This window comes from Musa acuminata, chromosome BXJ3-6 (assembly GCF_036884655.1).
Source record: "Musa acuminata AAA Group cultivar baxijiao chromosome BXJ3-6, Cavendish_Baxijiao_AAA, whole genome shotgun sequence".
Lineage (NCBI taxonomy): Eukaryota > Viridiplantae > Streptophyta > Magnoliopsida > Zingiberales > Musaceae > Musa > Musa acuminata.
This window is the reverse complement of record NC_088354.1, coordinates 2,279,843-2,299,618: the sequence shown is the minus strand read 5'-3', so window position 1 is coordinate 2,299,618 and position 19,776 is coordinate 2,279,843. Positions and strand designations below refer to the sequence as shown.

The 19,776-nt window shown below is 43.7% G+C and overlaps 4 protein-coding genes across 7 annotated transcripts; 2 read left to right on the top strand and 2 right to left on the bottom strand.

The window, feature by feature from the left end:
- Positions 1-1,816: 1,816 nt before the first annotated feature.
- Positions 1,817-8,008, bottom strand: LOC103986629 (bZIP transcription factor 1-B). Of its 4 annotated transcripts, none has more exons than XM_009404672.3 (13): positions 7,795-8,008; positions 7,389-7,564; positions 7,195-7,260; positions 7,007-7,093; positions 6,212-6,295; positions 6,033-6,092; positions 5,767-5,936; positions 5,636-5,690; positions 4,193-4,235; positions 3,836-4,116; positions 2,599-2,676; positions 2,398-2,523; positions 1,817-2,317 (listed from the first exon to the last, which is right to left on the bottom strand). In XM_009404672.3, exons 2-13 carry the CDS (start codon positions 7,437-7,439, stop codon positions 2,177-2,179), a joined length of 1,242 nt encoding a protein of 413 aa, XP_009402947.2. In that variant the 5' UTR covers positions 7,440-7,564; positions 7,795-8,008; the 3' UTR covers positions 1,817-2,176. The 4 variants fall into 4 exon arrangements, with proteins under 4 accessions (XP_009402947.2, XP_009402950.2, XP_009402949.2 ...); XM_009404675.3 differs by having other exon boundaries at positions 7,007-7,081; XM_009404674.3 differs by having other exon boundaries at positions 1,955-2,317; positions 7,389-7,521; positions 7,795-7,933.
- Positions 8,009-8,633: 625 nt separating this feature from the next.
- LOC135640325 (uncharacterized) lies at positions 8,634-9,781 on the top strand. The gene is made up of 2 exons (XM_065154644.1): positions 8,634-9,178; positions 9,324-9,781. The coding sequence occupies exons 1-2, from the start codon at positions 8,672-8,674 to the stop codon at positions 9,666-9,668; spliced, it is 852 nt and encodes a 283-aa protein (XP_065010716.1). The 5' UTR covers positions 8,634-8,671; the 3' UTR covers positions 9,669-9,781.
- A 1,523-nt stretch (positions 9,782-11,304) lies between these two features.
- Positions 11,305-14,664, top strand: LOC103986747 (probable plastid-lipid-associated protein 3, chloroplastic). The gene is made up of 3 exons (XM_018826870.2): positions 11,305-12,026; positions 12,933-13,128; positions 14,139-14,664. Exons 1-3 carry the CDS (start codon positions 11,383-11,385, stop codon positions 14,451-14,453), a joined length of 1,155 nt encoding a protein of 384 aa, XP_018682415.2. The 5' UTR covers positions 11,305-11,382; the 3' UTR covers positions 14,454-14,664.
- A 2,640-nt stretch (positions 14,665-17,304) lies between these two features.
- LOC135640341 (AT-hook motif nuclear-localized protein 20-like) lies at positions 17,305-19,336 on the bottom strand. Its single transcript, XM_065154679.1, has 2 exons — positions 18,828-19,336; positions 17,305-18,725 (listed from the first exon to the last, which is right to left on the bottom strand). Exon 2 carries the CDS (start codon positions 18,450-18,452, stop codon positions 17,514-17,516), a length of 939 nt encoding a protein of 312 aa, XP_065010751.1. The 5' UTR covers positions 18,453-18,725; positions 18,828-19,336; the 3' UTR covers positions 17,305-17,513.
- Positions 19,337-19,776: the final 440 nt, after the last annotated feature.

Below are 19,776 nucleotides of genomic sequence, written 5' to 3'. Positions count from 1 at the left end.
CTTCCTCACTCTATTATCTTCTTTTCGTTTCCCCCGAAGAAAACGTTTCCCGGCACAGATAAAACATTTTACGTAATTCATGAATTAAAAAAACACTTTTTTGGACCTCACGTACTTCCTCCTCTCGGCTCCCTGGCTCCATCTTCTCTCCATCTCCGAGTCCTCCCTCGTATCGGCGTCTTCTTCTGCTACAAGAAAGCGACTGCCCGACGCGATGGCGGCCACCACCTCCTCACGCCCATCGGTGCCATGGTGGACAAACTACGCTGTCGTTGGTGAAGTCGTCGACAAGCCCTCGGGCGAGTATGAAGTGCTCTGCAACAACCTTCGTGGAAGCTTATGCGAACATGGGGCTCAGCGAGCTCAATCTCCATGATGCTGATAGGAACGTAGAAGGAAAGCTGGTGCGCAGGAACGATGGAGGAGTTCTCAGTGTTCAGGTGAGAAGGAACAGAGTGCTTACTTCTGCTACGTGCTTTACGATCCAGTGTTAGCTATGATGACTCGTTGCAGGTCACCGAGCTCAAGGGTGGGGGGGTCGTGGTCGGCCTGGCGTTCGATCACCGCGTCGCCGACGCCTTCTACACCAGCATGTTCCTCGTCGCATGGGCCGAATGCGCACGGCCTAAACCAATCTCCGCCGCTCCTTGCTCCACCCTCGCCGCCCGGCTCGCTATCGCCCCTCCCTAATCAGTAAACTCTACACCACCTTATCATCTCTCCCTCCTCCCGTCTCTCCTGACGGTCCATCCCATCACCGCTTCGTTAGCCGCATCTACCACGTTGCCGCGGCTGATATCAGTCGCATCCAAGCTCTGGCGAATTCGAATCCGGCCATAGCCGGAAAAAGGACTAAGATCGAAGCCTTCACCGCATTCCCGTGGCAGACGGTCGCCAAGGGCATGGGGAACGGCTCCGGCCGGCGCAGGGCCTGCAAGATGAGAGTGGTGGTGGATGAAGTCTTACTTCGGCAACGCCGTGACAGTCACCTTCGAGAATCTAAGAATCGCGGATCTCACGTCGATGGAGTTGGGCGAGGTGGCGGAGTTCGTGCACACGATGATAATGGAGGTGGCCACGCGGGGGCAATTCTTGGAGTTCATCGAATGGGTCGAGGAGCAGCGGCCAGAAGCAGTGAGGTCGAAGATCTACCAGGAGGAGGAGGGCGACGGGGCGGCGGTGAAGGTGTCGTCGGGGATGAGGTTTCGGGTGGCGGAAGTGGATTTCGGGTGGAGTAGGCTGGCGTTGGCGTCGGACCACTTCTCGTGGGCGTGAACGTGGGCCCTGTCATGCCCGACGCCGAGCGTGGGAGGGGAAGGAGACCGGTTGGTGTACACGAGGATGCAGAGGTGGCAGGTGGAAGCCGTGGAGGAGGCTGGCAACATGCGATTACTTTGTGGAGCTGCCGCAGGAGGAAGAAGGTCCTTGGCAGGTCTCCGTCTGTCGTATTCATCATCTGATACGGCTTGTTTGGTCCATAAAACTTTTGGTCTTCCCACATTTGCGGTGTAGGTTGACCTTGACTTCATCCGACTCAGCAAAAGTCAACACTTGGCTGGTCAACACACTGCAGCAAACAAGGTTGAAACGATATCAATGACGATCAGAACTGAACAGTAAATTCTTCACCCCACTGCAACAAAGACCAGACAAATTATTTATGAGAAGAGAAAAGAGAGAACAAATTTCTATTTTTCATCAAGTTGAGACAGCAGCATCATTCCTTTGTTACAATCTGCAACAAAGTTGGGACTGCGGCTGATGCTATTCACATTCCACCAAAAGCTTCTCATACAGGTAGACCTAACCCCGGTAGTAGCAAATTATTTAGGATTCATTTATCTTGAAAAGAAATACACACAAGCTTCATAAATTCTGTCCAATAAGGAGAACATAGAACTTGATCACAGTTAGTTATTTAACTCAATATTCTATACCTGCTGTAGCACAACACTTGGAACTATATAACCTCCGATAACATATCAAGCAGTAATCATGTCATATAGAATGAAAAAAAATCTAAGTGACGAGGCAACTGATTTTAGCCATATATGCTGCTTGCCTTGACTGCTAAAAGATCAATCAAGACAATCAGGCAAGGAACATTTTATGTCAATCTGTGAAGAATTCATGGTTATGATTCAGTCAGGGTTAGGCCTGAGAAGCAGTCATGATCTCACTTGCCACTCTGCTTAGAGTCTGATTGCCCTTCTTGTGGCTCAGAACTCAAGCTCCTGTGAGCATTATCATCGGCGTGTTGGCTGCTCTCCTTTATCACTAAATCTTCTTTTTCTTTTGTTGTCTGCCCGGTCCTCTCCTGCATATAGCAATATCATTTCTGCTGCTTGCAAATTGCAGGCAGAACAACTGGAAGCAAGTGAAGACAAAGTTTAGTACCTTGAGGGAGGCATTTTGAGCAACAAGTTGATCATATTCTTTCCTGATATGATCTACTTCTGCTCTGAGGGCTGTATTCTCCTCCTTCAGAACCTCAACACGCTGAGCCAATTCTTCATACTCTACCTGGAAGTAGAAACTTAAACCAATGGCAGCCACTTACAAACCTGGAGATTACCAGTCTCTCTGGATGCATAATACCTGCTTGCGCAACCTTGATCGACGTGCAGATTCCCTGTTTGACTGCTTTCTTCTCTGCCTTTTGAGTTCTCTTTCATCCTGAATTCATCAAAAACCATATATTTAAACAACACAAGTGTCGAAAGGCCAGTTCCATTAACACAAAGTTCAGCATCGTGCAGGAAAAGGAAAGGAGAAATGCAAATAAACTGTAGCATCACTAGCTCTGGAGAATCGGAAAGGCATATGAAGACAAAGGATAAACATAACAAAGGGAGTAAAAGGGAATTTTGAAGGGTGTTTAAGTCATTATATCTTAATTTTAGCAAATAAGTCTTGGATCATCAGAGCAACAAATTAGTAACAAAAGGCAGCAACTTATTTATAATGCAACAAAATGGAATAAAGTACCATTTCTCGGTTAAAGAAAACAAAATACCTTATTCAGAAATGTTATACTTTTTATGACCCAACGGAATGCTGGATATTTACTTCAAGGTCAGTGAGAACTATCTCTTTGTCTTGAAGAGAAACACAAAAAATGGTTCAATCTTCACTTGTTACATGTCAGCACGAACAGTTATCCGAGTATGTTCATTTAACAGAAATTTATATATGTAAAGCCAACCTACAGCTGGTATAAGAATCCTTAAAAATAGGACATGATATGACAAGGTATAATAATGAAACTATACTTGTCAAACATAATAGCTTTTGCTTTCTCAAGCTTATTCAGAAAAAATGTGTGGTTAAAACCTAATTGTAAGTGATGAATGTTAATTATGCAAGTATGGTTAACTTATTCAACAGGAATAAGCTATCTTTTGCATCACAATGCTCTTGACATGCTGAGGATGAAAATACAAAAGTGCATGTAAGTCTATGAACAAGAAAGATAGTAACACTAAATGGACCATAAGAATTGGCCAATATCTAGTACCTATTAAAATGATATTACTAAATACAGAGCTCTAGAAGTCCTATCATTCATGGGTCAACATCAAGTATCCGTCAAGTGCCCTTGTTTTAATTTCCAATAAATAGGATAATAATCCAAGTATCCAATGCATTGACAAAGAATAGATCTAGGATAATAATTTAGAGATACTTGTGAAGATCCTCCACTGTCAAACGGGCATCAAAGTTGCAAACACTAATTGCAGATATTATTTATTCATCATCAAATAAAATGTTTATCTAAGCTCAGAACAATAAATATATTACAGTCAAATAACTAGGAGTGAAGCTGAGAAAAAACCTGTAGCCAAATCTCTGATGCAACCTTTTCGTTGCCTCCAACAAGTGTACTAGTAACTGTTGCTCCTGAAGCTACTGTTGCAGGAACCTTCCCATATACTGGAGGGTTTACGGACGGTGTTGGACCAACCCAGTAGTCCAACCCTATATTCAAGTTTGTAGTGGGACCAGCAACTACCCCAGGTAATCCAGCTGCTAAAATAGGCATTACAGGGACTGTCTGATGTGATTTTGTCTGTGTTGATGCAGTAGCAATGCCACTTGTGCCATTCTGGGATGTCTCTGCAAGACACATGGATGATAAGTCATTAATATAAAATTCATTAAATTAACCAGGCAAAAAATTTATAGTGCCTACCATCCAAAGGTTCATGTCTGCCACCTGTCTTTGGTTCCGAGTCCTATACAATTTTCTCACAACATTAATGCTTGATCCACCAAAAGTATAGTTTTCAAACAACATAATATGGAAATTATCTCTATAATATGCAAGCTACATGGACAAACCATAAAAGAGAGCATTTCCACACTTAATCAACTGCTAGCATTTCAACAGAACATGCTTGCCTCAAAATATACTTGTTAATTCAATAGTGAAATTTAAACAGAAATTGGATAGACTTTAATTAGCAAAAAAGAAGGCTGACAGCAGGAAAAAAAATCTCATAGTCAAAATTTGTCAGAGTTTAACAATAAACAATCAGCCAAACATCCTCATAATAAGGGGTTAGCTTAAATAAGTCCTATTTTTCCATCATCTGCTAAGGTTGCTATTCATAACAATTATTGCTAGGTCACAACATCAAGAGTAGCTTTTTGATGTTTTGGGCCCTCTCTCATATGTATAACAAATCAAAGTAATATTAGACCATATTTTAATGACCTAACATGACCTCATTCCAAAGGACCTGATGAATAAGCAAAGACTAAGCTTGTCACTCAAAATTTAATAAAGCATATATTCTTACTCGAAGCAACCTATAAACTGTAACTGTTGCTCCAATTCTGAGCGGCCAATACTTTGAGCAAATGCTGAGGTTGGAGTATGCATGTTATCACATTAAAATAGAAAAATAATTCCCAAAAAAATCTGAATACACAAATTTGATATCTGTAATGAATATACAAATTTGAAGTCCGCAAATATTCTTATTCGAAGTAACCTATAAACTGTAACTGTTGCTCCAATTCTGAGCGGCCAATACTTTCAGCAAATGCTGAGGTTGAAGTCCGCATGTTATCACATTAAAATAGAAAAATAATTCCCAAAAAAATCTGAATACACTAATTTGATATCTGTAATGAATATACACACATTAAATTATAACTGGGCATCAACTGCCAGAATTTGACTCACGAAAATGGGGTCTTCAGAAACGATATTTTGTTCTTCCCACTTTATAACAGTTGATCTTAGAAGATGCCATACAACAATAGCTAACTTAATCTAAGGATACATGTAAACATTTGAAGTTCATTGTAGAAAGTTTATGTTTGACTAATGAAAACAGCTCGAAAAACTACACAAGTTAATAATTACTGTTTCTTAAATGTGCTATTATTTCAAATGACCTTCAGCATTCTGGTGTTTAATAATGCAACATTGTATGTTGCAACTGACAACAGTAGCCATCAGTTAAATTTGCATTAATGTATGGGAAACACAGAATATCTAATACAACACAGGTTCTGTTATGTGGTGACAGCTTATGAATGCACTACCAACAGGAAACTCTAAAATGTACAGTTTATATTGTTTTCCATAAACAATTAGGAAAGCATTACAAAGGAAATGACTCACATTCTTAGAGTTAGCATCACTTCCTTCACTTGAGTTTTCACTGCCGCTATCACCACTGGAAACAATCGAATCATATCAATTATAAAAGCAGCACATCACGATAATAATTAACCAGTCCAATATGCCTTTACCTTTGTGAGAAGATTCCATTAACCGCTCCTGATGTTTTATCCAGCTCATTCTTATTCTTTTCTGTTACCATATTCAAACTTCCAAAACTTCCCTTCAATTTTTGAATTGCATTCCTTTCTTTCCCTTCAGATGATCTTGCATCTCCTTCTGTGCTTGCAGGTATGCTTCCCTGTGAGATACAAAAGCATATCACACAACTCACCACCCTTATACTGAGTTCTAGATCACAATAAATTTTATAGTGTGGATTAGCTTGGGAACTCACATGGGCTTCAGCATTGCCATTTGGAGAAGTCATAGCATAAGGACTAAACGGGTGCAAACCCTACTCACAGATTAAGGAGCATAGCAAGTCATTAGTAACATTTGCAATGCACTGAAAAAAAAGTCATGCATTTCAAAAGTAAGAAGTCTTTTGCTTAGTCATGTTCTAAAATGACATACCGGTGGAGTAGATGGATGTGCATATATTCCATGAGGATACATAACATATGGAGGTGGTGGGGTCCCATAAGGTGGCATAAGGTGCTAAAAGGAGAAAAAAGATGATTAAGAATACATTTCACCAGTGTATCATAATTAAGTAACAGCAACATGAGAAACCCACCTGACTTCACTCAAAACCGTCACCACTGTCATCCTTCCATATTCACTCTTAACTTTTTTTAAAAAAATTTAGGTGCTTAAAATTTACACTCAGACTAACCAGGCTAATACCACAAAATCATACTAACTTGGAAGACTCCCACTAGTCAAAATAAAAACATCATAGATGAGAAGCCAAGAATGTTAAAGAAATTCACTAGACATACATAGGCATGTAGTTACTGATTTCATTTAAATTACTGAACTTAGCACATGTAGACTAATGCTGGTGATGGGATCGGCATAAGGAGAGGCGTGCTACTTAATGAAAGAAATCAATGTCCCTATTCTGAAGCAGTGTGCAGTAAATAAGCTAACTTCGTGCTAGATTGTTTGTCTTTGTTCATGAATCAATACTCTCAACAGACCTTTTCTCTTCCACGACAGATCTGTCCTCATATGGAACGAGCAAAATTTGGATAAAAATATCTTTTGTCACATTTAAGAGGTTACATTTTCCAATTGCAAATTGTCTCCCCAAATTTGAACTCCCCATATATACAACTAACCCAGCAACCAAGAGTCAGAAAAGTGCATCTGAAATTTGAGAGGAAAAAAAGGAGGCTTTTTTTTTAATGTAATAGAAGAAAGCACCTGAGGTCCCCACATGTAGGGATGAGCCTGAGGACTTGATACGATCGGAGAATGGAAGAAGCCATGTGGAGGAATCTGCGAGTATGCCTATTGGTGTCAGATAAAATACAAAGTCATGAGTTCACAAGATCTGTTGGGAGGTTCCCAAATGTCACAATTCACTGAAGCAAGAAAATTCCCATCATCACCTGAAATCCAGACCAGTCAGGACAGAGTGAAGCACTGGGATTGGAGCTTGTGGCCGGTGGCTGCTCCTGAGAATGGAGAAAAAAACATAATAAGTAGATAATTAAACAAATAAAAATCAAAGTCTTAGACTCTTGATTCAAACCAGACCATCGAATAGGATAAAACTTGCAATTGCAAGAGCAGAATAAAGTACCTGCACGGCAGATGTCTTCGGCCCCTTGGAATCCGTCTCGCTGCCTCCCATTGTCTAACTTCTCCTTCTAACTCTACGTAACACTTACTTTGACTCTCCTTTCTTCCTCTCCTTCTTTCCCTCTCAAGCCATCCTATTTCTCACTCGATCAATTCTAAAGAGCAATATTCTCCAATCTAATAACCGAATTGAAAACGTCAACAACCCAAACAATTCAATTCTCAATTTCCCTTCAAATCTCGCTGTAAAACCCTAACTCGTGGATATAAATACTAAAATCTTGAACTGAAAAATTCACCGACGAAATTCGAAACGGAAACAAAAACAGATATCTCCCGAAAAAAAGCACGATTCTATTGGGAAACACATAAAAAAACGTTCGATCGAGGAGGAGGAACATACTTACATGAAATCGAACACTATCGCAGACGAATCGGGACTTCAAGCTAGATCAGGAACCAAAAACCAGCGTAAATCTCTCTGTCTAGCGAACTGATCTCCGGCGGGGGAGGAGAACGAAGAATGACAGAAGAGAAGGGAGGAAGGCAAAGTGGCGGATCCAATGGTATTCCGATGAGAGCAATCTCTCGCAACAACCACGCGAGCGAGAGAGAGAGAGAGAGAGAGAGGGGGGGGAGAGAGAATTGTGTTGTTTGTTATACAACATGTAGTCCGTAGCACAAGCTAAGGAAACGGGGACGGATACGCTAAGCTTTGGGCTGACATGGGCCGGGCTTCGACAGACTCTACGATATACGAGTCATGGACAAAGTGGGACCCATCTCCATGCCACGTTAGCGATTCATGTGCGTTTCCCACAGCATTAGCACTTTTCTGATTTGACACGTATGCACACAATATAACAAGCTTCTCAACAGGCGTACATGTCATGACCAAACTACATGCAATTCACATAGATTACGTGCAGAGGATTCATTCATACATACTTGTTATAGTAGAATAAAAAGGCTCACACTTTGTGTTAATTAAGGTCTAAAGCGTAAGCAAACAATGACTGTAGAACACCAATCCAAACGAAGTAATATTGCAACATATGTTTATATCCTTGTCAACGTCTAGTTTTTGCACGTAAGGAAAGAAACCAAGAGATCCTTTCTTTCTTCCTCACCTCTTCCCTCCCCTACAACGGTCCATGTTACCGTTGTAGACCTCCCGATTCAAATCTTTTATACCCCCTCCTCTTCTTCTTCTTCCGCCCACCTCCATTCTTGCGTCTCCATCTTCCTTTCCAAGACTTGGAGGCTTCATAGTTGTCACAGGCAATGGAAACCCCATCATCCACGGGAAGGAACACAAGATCTCGGGCCGCCGCCGAATGCACTGTCGCAAGCAGGCAAGAGGAGTCGCACTCGAGATCGAGAAACGGAGAGGAACGGGCGGGGCTTATTGACGTCACCAACGACTCGCCCGTCGTCGGGCTCGCCGCTGGGCGGCTACTGGTGGAGAAGACGGCCTCGTCGTCGTCGGTCGAGAGCCGGGTTCCAGCGAGTAGGACCCCCGTGTCGGGCGAGGAGGTGCTCCGTGGCCAGGTGCGGACGCTGCTGCAGAAGGTTGAGGAAGACGCTGAGCTTATCGATAAGCTGCCGGTGGGGCATCCGACGCCGCTGTTCTCCTCCATCTTGGACCTCGCTAGATCGCCGATGCGGCTTCTCGCCCCGACGCCGGCCAATACGCCGCAGATCCCCGACCTGACTGGCTCGAAGGAAGGCTTTGCTTCCGTGGGGTTCGCATCGCCTTGTGTTTATCCAGAACAAGACGACCATCTAAAGGTATCCTGAGAAGAGCTCGCCTCATCCTTTGCACGGAGTTCCCTCCGCTATCTCTTCCTTTGATACATCTTAATCATCGTTTAGTTCCATGTTTGGCCATGGTTTTTCACGTCCTTTGATCTCCCATATATTGTTGTGCGTGCAGTTCGTTCAGGTTGTGGCGGCTTTCCGCGCAGAGGAACGCCTCGGTCCTCAAGAACTCCTCATCAACCGGACGCTGACGTTCGACTCCCCTGAGAAATCGGGCGACGAGGAGGAGGAGGAGTTGGATGGCTTGTGCGACGGTCTGAAGAAGATGCGGGTGCAGGATGTGAAGCATAGATTGGCTGAATTCACAGGGAAGCACACGAGGTTCATCTACAATAGCGACGACGAGATCGAAGGAGAAGAGGAAGTGATGGCTGCTTCGCCGAACGTGTTGGTGTTGAAGGGGCTGCCTACGCCGGAGGGGAAACACCTCCGCTTCCAGGAGGAAGACGAAGAAGACTAAGCTCGAATCTGCCATAATTGGACAGAGAACGGGTGCAATTTCTATCGGATAACATCATCTATTCAAGAAACAGAGAACGCTTTATATGTTCTTTACTATATCTAAAATTCTATCAATTAGATTTTTAATAAAGTTTACAAATTAATTAATACCTCTATTTCCTTTTGTTGGTGAATTTTTAAGCCGTAGCCGAGAAGTCACCGTGGCTTGATCCAATCCCTAATGCGCAAAGCCGCCCACATAGACACTCGAGTGGAGAGGGCGAACGTTGGGTCGAGTCGGGTTCGAGCCTCATTGGGCTTGTCGAGTCGGGTTCGAGCCTCATTGGGCTTGCCTCTATCTTGACGAGTGACTTGCCTCTCTGTTGTTGAGCTCATGCAAACAGGTCGAGGTCGGGAGGTGGATTTCTCGACCGATCGCGACCTTCCCTCCTGGCAAGCAACTTGCCTCATCGAGCGCGCCCATCTTTCTTGGCGAGCGACTTGCCTCTCCATCACGGGGCTCCTGCAAACAGGTTAAGGTCGAGAGGGAAATTTCTCGACTTGACCCTTCCGAGGCTTAAATTAGTTTTTGGTAGAATGAGAGAAAGAGAGTTGAGTATCCGAAAAAAGCCTCCCCCGGTGCTGACCAAGCGATGGATTTTTATATTTACACATGGGAATTGGTCGTACCTACTTCACTAATAACCGTTGATCCCTTAAGCGGCAAACACATATCCTCCATGCAAACACTTGTCGACCTGCATGGATCGGCACCGAGCGACGTCGCCCTAAGCTTTGCGTGGCATACCTGACAACTCTTATCTTGAGTTTTGTAGGGCAGTTTTGTACTCGACAACATCGTCCTGAGTTTTGCAAGGTAGCTTCATACCCAACAATGTCATCCCAAGCTTTCTAAGGGTAGCTTCGTACCCAATGATATCGTCTCAAACTTTTCGAGGGAAGTTCGTACCCAACGTTGCACTTTGCATGGTCTTGTACACGGGAGGATGGTCGTTTTGTCCGAGGTGTCACACCAACGTGATCCGCCACATCGGCTTCGAAGCTCCATGTTGGTGCTATTGTGGCTGTGAATTGCTGCCAAAGGGTGTGCTATCAAATTATGTCATATCATTTTCCTATAATACGAGAGACACTATATCCTCTTGGAAATTATTTCATTATATTTATTAGATCTCAAGGATGTGATAATTAATATTCACAACAAAATGTATTGTCTCGTGAGTTTTTTATTTTATTTTATTTTATTATTTATTTGTTTTTAAGCTCCAATGTGCATTATTAGCAGTACTTTGCGTGGCCAAAATGCAATGAGCACCCAAACTAATCGGGATTCCAAATCTGTGGGGCGGCAAAAAAATTTCCTACGAAAAGATTCCAAATGCATTGCATTTTGCTGCCATTGCACCGATCGAGCAGCACTTGACCTTCGTGCGACAAATCAGACAGCGTATGGGAAATGAACCCCGGTAGCACGGCCATTTCGAAGCGGGGTCCATCCGGTAGCCATGCATATCATTGCGGGACCCAGTTGATTAGCCAACGTAAGGCTCCCGATTATCTATTCTTTGTCTGGGCCAAGACAGATGAGCCAGTATTTCTTTTTCCCTTTTATATAAGAATAAATGGGAAGATATTTTTGGTGGCAGCGAAACGACCACCGCTGTCGCCGCTTCGTATTCCGACCACCCGAACACGAACCACAGCGCTACCAGATGGCCGCCCTCCTGCCTTCCTCGCTCCCAACCTTCTCCTCTGCCGCTCCTCAGAAGTCGAACAGACCGCATCGACTTCTATCCAAGACCCTCGCCCTCCCCTCCCTCTCCTGCTCCTCCGCTGCCATTAAAATCTATAGATCGTCCTCCTTCGCTGCCGCTTCCGCCGTCCCAGGCGAAGACCGTGAACCGAGAATCGCCGACGAGTGGGGGGAGAAGTTCGAACCAGATGCCGAGCCGCCGTCGGCGCCTGATCCCCCCAGAGACGAGGACGAATGGGGCACCGAACCAGGGGCCTCGGCGTCCTTCGCGGCTGGCATCACCGACGAGTGGGGAGAGAAGGCGGAGCCGGAGGTCGAGGCGCCGTCGCCGGCGGATCCTCCCGTGGATGAAGACGAATGGGGGCGAGAGCCCGGGGGAGCAGGGAATTTGTCGGGAAATGGAACCCCGACTCCTTCCGAGGATAACCTTGGGGACTTGAAGCGGTGCCTTGTGGACTCGTTGTATGGGACGGAGTTGGGGTTTAGGGCATCGGTCGAAGATAGGGCCGATATCTTGGAGCTGGTCAACCAGCTGGAGGCAGCAAATCCCACTCCAGCGCCGACGGAGGCCCCCGAGCTTCTTGATGGCAATTGGATTCTACTGTGAGTTGTTTGGATTTTTCTCTCCCTTCTTTTCCTGTTCCTTAGGGATTCAGATTCGTCAGTTCTCGTTGGGGCTAAGAAAATGACGGTAATTTAAATTCGCATAACAATACATTGCACAGTAATTGGTATGTCCTGTTCTTGATTATAGTTGTTTTCTTCTCGCGAAATATTCCTGGTCACCAAGAAAATAGACATTAGGGACCTGCGTCAATCAGACTGTTCAAGGTTGAACATGGGTTTGCATGTCAATATGTTAAATTTATGGCATGTAGAGGAAACGAAGATGGAATTGTGGTTACTGTAACCTGTAGATATTGGCATGATTCTCTACTTTTTCTGTCTACCAGAAGAGGGTCTTTCATTTAATTTGATTCATCCTTAGTACATGATGTAGGATAATCTTGAAGGTTCCTTTGAGATTCCTAAAGATGAATATGCAACTTGCTGAGTACAAATATGAGCTGTAGAAAGATTAAAGCTTAGCAACTACACTAAGCATAGTTAACTGTCAGCACTCAATTACCAGAGTTCTATGATCCATATCAATCAACAATTTCATGATGTAACAAAGGAGAGGATATGAAAGAAACATGCTATTTAAGGCAGGAAAATGACTATGAGATCAAGTAGCTGATGTGAACCCTGAAGGGTAGGTGCTGCATGCCCTCTAAATAATTTGCTACAATGATGAAGTTTCCGTTGGGTCATTACACTGAATCCGTCTCAACTTTTATGAGATATATATTCTGTTGCATATTAACAGCAGAGGCCACCTCTTTGCTACAAAATTTATGTTCAACAAAATAATTGTCTCGATATTGAAAGAATCATGGCATTAGATATAAGGCTTCATGTTGTGTGTACTATTTTAGCTAATTAGAGGTTGTCTTTTACTTGCTCTAGGTACACAGCATCTTCTGAGCTATTACCTCTTTTAGCAGTGGGGACAACACCATTGTTGAAAATTAAAAGGATATCTCAAGCAATTGACTGCCAGACTATGGAAATTGTGAATGCTACAACTCTTTCCAGCCCTTTTGCCACTTTTGCTTTTAGTGTTTCTGCTTCCTTTGGAGTTCGAAGTTCATCCAGAATCCAGGTATCCTCATATCAGTCACAAGTGATTTCTGATTATGTTTTTTTCTTCCCTTCAAGTAACTAGTAGTGCTCTTATCAAACACAGCTTAGACATACTTAGTATATTGATTTAGTTGGAGAAACACTTACTGTTCAGTTAGTGACACTAATACAGAGAAGAGCAACTGCACTTGTTGAGTTTGCATATATGTCTGTGTTAAATAGGAAATGCTTTTAGTGTTTGGATTCTTGAAACAATGGATTGAGGAATGACTTTGGAATGTGATTTTCGTTTTACTATGTTGAATCCCATGTTTTATCCAGAATACTGGTATCCTCATTTTAGTCACAAATGAATTCTCATTATGCTTTTTTTCCCTTCAAGTAACTAGTATTTCTCTTAAAATTCACAACATAAACATATTGTACATATTTGCTTTAGTTGGAGAAACACATACTGGTCAATTGTTAATACTATTCCAGAGAAGGGCAAACTGCACCTGTAGTGTTTGCATGTTGTTGGAATTGCTGTTAATGTTCAATTCTTGAAAAAATGGATTAAGGAATATGTTTGTAACCTTTTCATGATTTCATGGTTTGAGAAACTGTACAAAATTAATTTTAAATTGAAATTTTGCTCCATGTATCAACTTTAGAGCAAGGAATCCTTTGGGGAATCTTGATGCCCCTCGGAAGGAATAGTGTTATTTTGATGAGCTGAATTTTGAACAAGGTATGCAATACCGTACTGTACCGGTGTTTCGAGGTTGGCTTGGTATGGTATGGTACCGGCATATCGAGCGATACACCAAGGCATACCGAACGGTACACCAGGGCTTACCGAGTGATTTCCTCTTACTGTAGAACTATAGCATTGCTACAGAGTATTACTGTAGCACTGTAGCACGGTTCGTCTGGTACCGGGCGGTCCGCGTACCGGTATGCCGTCGGACTTTGCAATGCTTGTTCGTCTGGTAGCGAAATTTGCTTTTTTTTTCACAAGGAACTTCAAGCTTGTTCATGCCGGTGCAGGTCCAGTTCAAGGAAGGAACTTTTCAGCCTCCGGAGATATCATCAACACTGGATCTGCCGGAGAAGTTTGATATCTTTGGGCAGAGTATCAACCTGAAACCTGTTCAGCAGACGCTGAACCCAGTACAAGAGGCTGTTGCAAACGTCACTCGTTCCATCTCTGGCCAGCCACCTCTCAAAGTCCCTCTGCCTGGAAATAGAGCTGAGTCCTGGCTTCTGATAACATACCTCGACGAGGATTTCAGGATCTCAAGAGGTGACGGTGGTTTGTTTGTTCTTGCAAAGGAAGGAAGCCCTTTGTTAGATCAGCTGTGATAAAGCTGATTGGGAATATCAACTGTATCCAACCAAATCTTTAGCCAATCTTCCTGTTCTTTTTGACTGATCTATACCTAATTATATTTTCTGTGAAGGGGGATTGCATCACTCCCATGAACGCTATTCCATGATTTCCATCCATACACGAGATGCAAACGATCATCATATGAACTGATCAATTTTGATTCATCATGGATGTTACATCACATTTTTCTGGGGTACAATGAGCTCTTGACTGCAATTCTGCTGAATAATGGATACAATGAATCTCATGTTTTGATTCATAATTAGGTTGAAGGTGTGATGGTCATGTATCGAATAAACTCTTGTGGATTTTTCAGCAACTGTTAGGTATGTTTGGCTGAAATGATGTATCATCAGCATCAAATCTATAGTGGAGCTCCAATATCTAAATAGATCAGGCTGTTCTCATGTGAGGAACTGCTTTCAGTATCTAATTAGTTTCTTGCAGAACAAAAGAAGTAACTAAGGATCAGATCTGCTAACATTGATGTAAGAAGGCAATCGACATGAGTTCCAATTTGGACCAAGAGGAAGGAAAAAGTCCTCACAACCTGAGTAATCCCTGTATATATTGGTATATAGTCACAAGCACTCATGCTTCTCATAATAAAAATGACTGACCTATTGCCTTCAGTTGCCAACAGAGGCTCCTAAGATTCAAGTGCATCATTAGCAGCATCGATCATATTGCATTTATATATGCTGGACTCTTGAGTTTAAGAACAACAAATCAAGATGAAAAATATGCAACATCTCATTTCATGGGGTCGAACCAACTACATTCATATTGAACTGAATATAAAAGAAAATATGATAGTACAGTAGATGGTAAATATCATAGTTCGTCTTATCAGTCCGTACCAATGTACTGATCGATCATCGATATGATACGTATCGATATAGTGACACATAAAATGGTAAGACGTAACAACAAATCAATATATACTGTTCATATTGATCCTTCGTATCGATACATACCACCCATATCGAACGATATGTCATGATACGACAAGCTTTGATAAATATATACATATCCATATGGTGCATTTGTGATGCAGTATGAAATAACAAATGCAATACTTATATATATAATCTCACAGGTTTTGGCAATCCATTGACATCATGCACAGTTTTGGGTTGAAAAGAGGCAAGTGTTGGAACAAAAATGAAACTCAATACTGGATATTATCATGTTTCATTCTGAAGGACTCGAGGAACTTCTCAGCACTTTCTCTACTTTGGACATGGAACTTGACTTTAATGAGAGCATGAGGTGTTGAACTTAACAAGTCCTGGAACTCTCATCCCCTACTTAATTCAAGGTTCATGTGTTGGGTATGAAACATTTAAACAGCTCACATGTGATCTCAAGAGTTTAACAGTATAATATAACATAACAACTCGATCATCTCCAAATTTGACTCGCGCAATTCTGAATAGTTTTTAGCACTTCAGTAGTAGGATAATAAACTTACAAACAGGCATAGCACAGTTTTCAAGCAGCTTCCAAGCCAAAGCTAAGAATTCAAGATAAATAGAAAACCAGAAATGATGTTGCTACATACATATACATGATTTTCTCTAAGTCGAATTACCTTTGATGTAGCTCAATGCAAAACATAAAGGAATTTGTGTTGCATGTCCAGAGTTATATATGCGCACACAGTAGCAAGAACTCCATGAACTGTGTGTGACAAGAATGCAGAGGCCATCTTGCAGTTTGAATTTTCAGCACCAAAGACAATAGACCAAGCAACCAATAGCAGAAAGGCCGTAACATCACAAAGGACTAATCTGTGTGTCAAATGAAAGACAAGGATGCATCTAACATGATTAAAGCAAGTCCGGATGGAAGTTTGAGGAGTACTCTGAATTAAAGATAAAAACATTCATTACTCGGAACATAAGCAAACTAAAAATAAATCATTTAGCTAAGACAACAACACTGATCCTTCGACAAGGACAATTAGATCTGTTCGTATCTTAAAAATGCGACCCTGATATCGGAAAACTCAACCAGAGTTGAGTGACCATGGTTGTGAACAAACAAGACTATATATCCATGCGGTGTGAACAAGCAAGACCAAGGCAAAGTAGCACAGCCACGCATGCCGATTGACCGACTTTTGTGCTGCAAGACAGCTTCTTCCAGCTCAACTTATGTTCCTGCTCATGATCATGTTTACTCCGTCATGAGCAGGAAGCCATAAGCTAAACATCATCAGAGAAGCGAAAGGTATCGGTTACAGAATCACGGCAGCAGCGAGACAAGCAGTCTTTACCAAACAGAATCAGATGGCAGAAGAGGAAGAAATGGAGCAGGATTCGTGCCACAAAAGAGTGCAAGCAGTTCTTGTTTGATGTCCCCATGGCCCCTAGTGATCATGAAGAAGACAAGCAAAATTGTCTTGATGTGAAAGAATGACCTCCTAACACCCAACTGCCTCACCTAAACCTGAAGCTGAAACAACAGCTTGGAGAATTTAGTGCACCGAGAGAGACCAAAAACAATCTCCCTTCACAGCTGCAGTCACCATCCTAATGCTAACCCTGCTTAGTTGGTAACAGTAGGATCTGTGAACTTGTCATGCAATGGTGTGATAGAAGTCATCAAATGGACAGTTTCATCGAGACTGCAAGTTGTTTCAGATTAGAATCAGATTGCACGGTTTCTACGAGCTCGAGTAATTGCACGAAAGAAACATCAAAGATGAAGATCTCAGAAATAATCATAATTAATTGAAAATTTCATCATCTTGTACCTAAACGAGCATCCAACTGATCATGCACAACAAGAACAAGGCATTGACATGAGGATGATGAATTTAGTGTGAGTAGATATAGAATATTTGTTTATTGAAATTGATGAACCTCCAACTCCAGTATATATGTTTACTGCAGAGAGAGATCATGCAATGGCATTGACATGAGGATGATGAACAAGAAGAACACTACAATAACAAAGGTACAACAAACATAGGAACATATATGTATGTATATATATATATATATAGATAGGAGAAGTGTAGGGACTTAGTAGGACGGAGGTGGCCGAGGAGCGGCAGCAGATGCCCAAGCGCCGAGAACCTCATGGGGCATCGGACCATTAGGCAACAGATTTGGCGGCAGATTGTACAGTGGCATCGCCGCTGGATCCCATCCCCCATGTGGCTGCTGCGACGACGATCGAACGCCAACTCCACTGTCACACGGGTTCTGCGGCAATCCTTCTGTGCTCGGTGGAGCCACCGCCGTGGCTGGCTCTTCGACCACGAGCGGTAATTGCTCATATGTCGCGTTGGAGAATGTGGCTGCGACCATCATCACGGGGCCCGACGCGACCAATTCGCCCACAACATTGCCTCCCACCACCTGCCCCTGGCCGCAGGCTAAGTAGACTGTGAGCCCGGTGGCCCCGGGTGGCGATGGCGCTGGCAGGAAAGCCCCCGAAAGAGCAAGGATCTCGAGGCGGCCGTGGAGGGTGACGACCCCCGGCGCACCGGGCTGGCGGAGCGTGACGTCGGTCACGACCCCGCTGCCGTTCAGGATACAAACGCCACGCTGCCTCCGACGGGCGAAGGCGGCTACGGCGTCCATGATGTCGGTCCCGCTCGCGACCTCAAGGACATGCGAGCGGAGCGCGCTGGGGTTCTCCTGCGTGATGATGATAGGCGGCTTCGGCTTATTCTTGGACCCGGGCGGCCGTCCACGCGACCGGCGGCCGGCGGTGCTACTGGCTCCTTCGACAGAACCGGCCTCGAGCCCACCGGCGGACTGGTCCTCGGCAGTGCCGCCGTCGTCGTTGGGATGGTTGTTGCTGCCGCTGCTATTGGTGGTCGTAGTCGTGGTGTTCGGCTCTTGGTCTCTTCTGCCGAAGTGGTGGCTGCGGTGGTCGTCGACGCTGTTGGGATTGCCGAGATGGAGGGCAGGGACCGATGTGGCAGAGGCGACCCCGGGATCGATCCCTCCCATCGCCACAGATCCGTTCCACCACCGGTTCGCCAGCTCTTCAGCCAAGCACAAGCACAGCCCCAACGAGGAAAGAGATGATAACTATCGTATATGAAAGCTCTCTATGCTGTTCGCATAACCATCATTTCTCCAGCTTTTGTACTTCTCTTCGACTTTTACCCTTCAGAGTTCTGTTCATTCTTCATGCACATCTCTCACTGCACTCTTCCCTTTACTTCCATCCTTTCCCCCGTCGGTCGCTTTCTCTCAGCCAAATCTCATCTCCGCTAGACTCTGAGAAGGAAAAGAAAAAAGAGAAAGAAATAGCAGCACTCAGAAAACAATTACAAGAAGGAAGAAGAACAGAACCGCATGAAGCTCCTAACAAACACCTACAAGATTTCTACTTCTGATATAGAAGCCAAAGACAGCAAAGAGGAGAGACGATCCACAAAACTAGAGAGACGGAGGGAGCAGCTCCACAGGCTTCAGACATAACAAGAAGCAACCGGAGATGGTGTTTTTGTTCTTTAAAAGACTCTGCATCAAGTACAGGATAACCCACACCCAGAAAGCGACTCCCCTTGCGCCGCTGCTCCCACTCACCAAAAGCCATCCATCCTCCTCTGTATCTTCATCTCGCTCTCATCATTACACCAATAGCGAGAAACGTATATCGACTGCACTACTGGTATCCCTATGAGTCTACTCCCCATCTCGTCAATCTAACAGAGCTGATGGGGTGAGAAGGTCAGCGAGACGTTGCTGTCTGAGTCTCCTCCGCGTGAGAGACTGGGAGGAGCGTGGGAACACGTCGACGTCCCGAGTCCCGACGCAGCATCGAATGCCCGAATGTTAGGGAAGGAGCGGGGTAACGTGCACAAGAGAAAGGGTAGAGACTCCTTGGCACCAAGAAAGGTCAAGGGAGAGAGCAAGGCTCGCTGTTCCTCCACCGGGGCAGGTAGTCTCGGACAAAAACTTCAATCACGGTAGCTTAAACCACAAGCAGTCCGGCGTCGTTCCACGACCCCATCATTAATGGGCGACGCAGAATGACCCCCGTCGCTGTGTCGCTGTCGCTGTCTTCATACGATACCCTCACGAAAGGTGGAACAGATCATAGACTCCACCTTATAGTCACATCCATCCCTTAACTCTCATCCGTGACACCATTAATGCGTGTTCGCGTTCCTTACCCGACTAATCTAACAAAACATATTTGACATGCCGATATCGGCTAGACGTATAATGAATCATGATGTTATAACATTTCATTTTTTTTTTTTTGTTGTAAATTAATACATTAGTTGACCATCGAAAATTTTAAATTTATCAAATTATAATT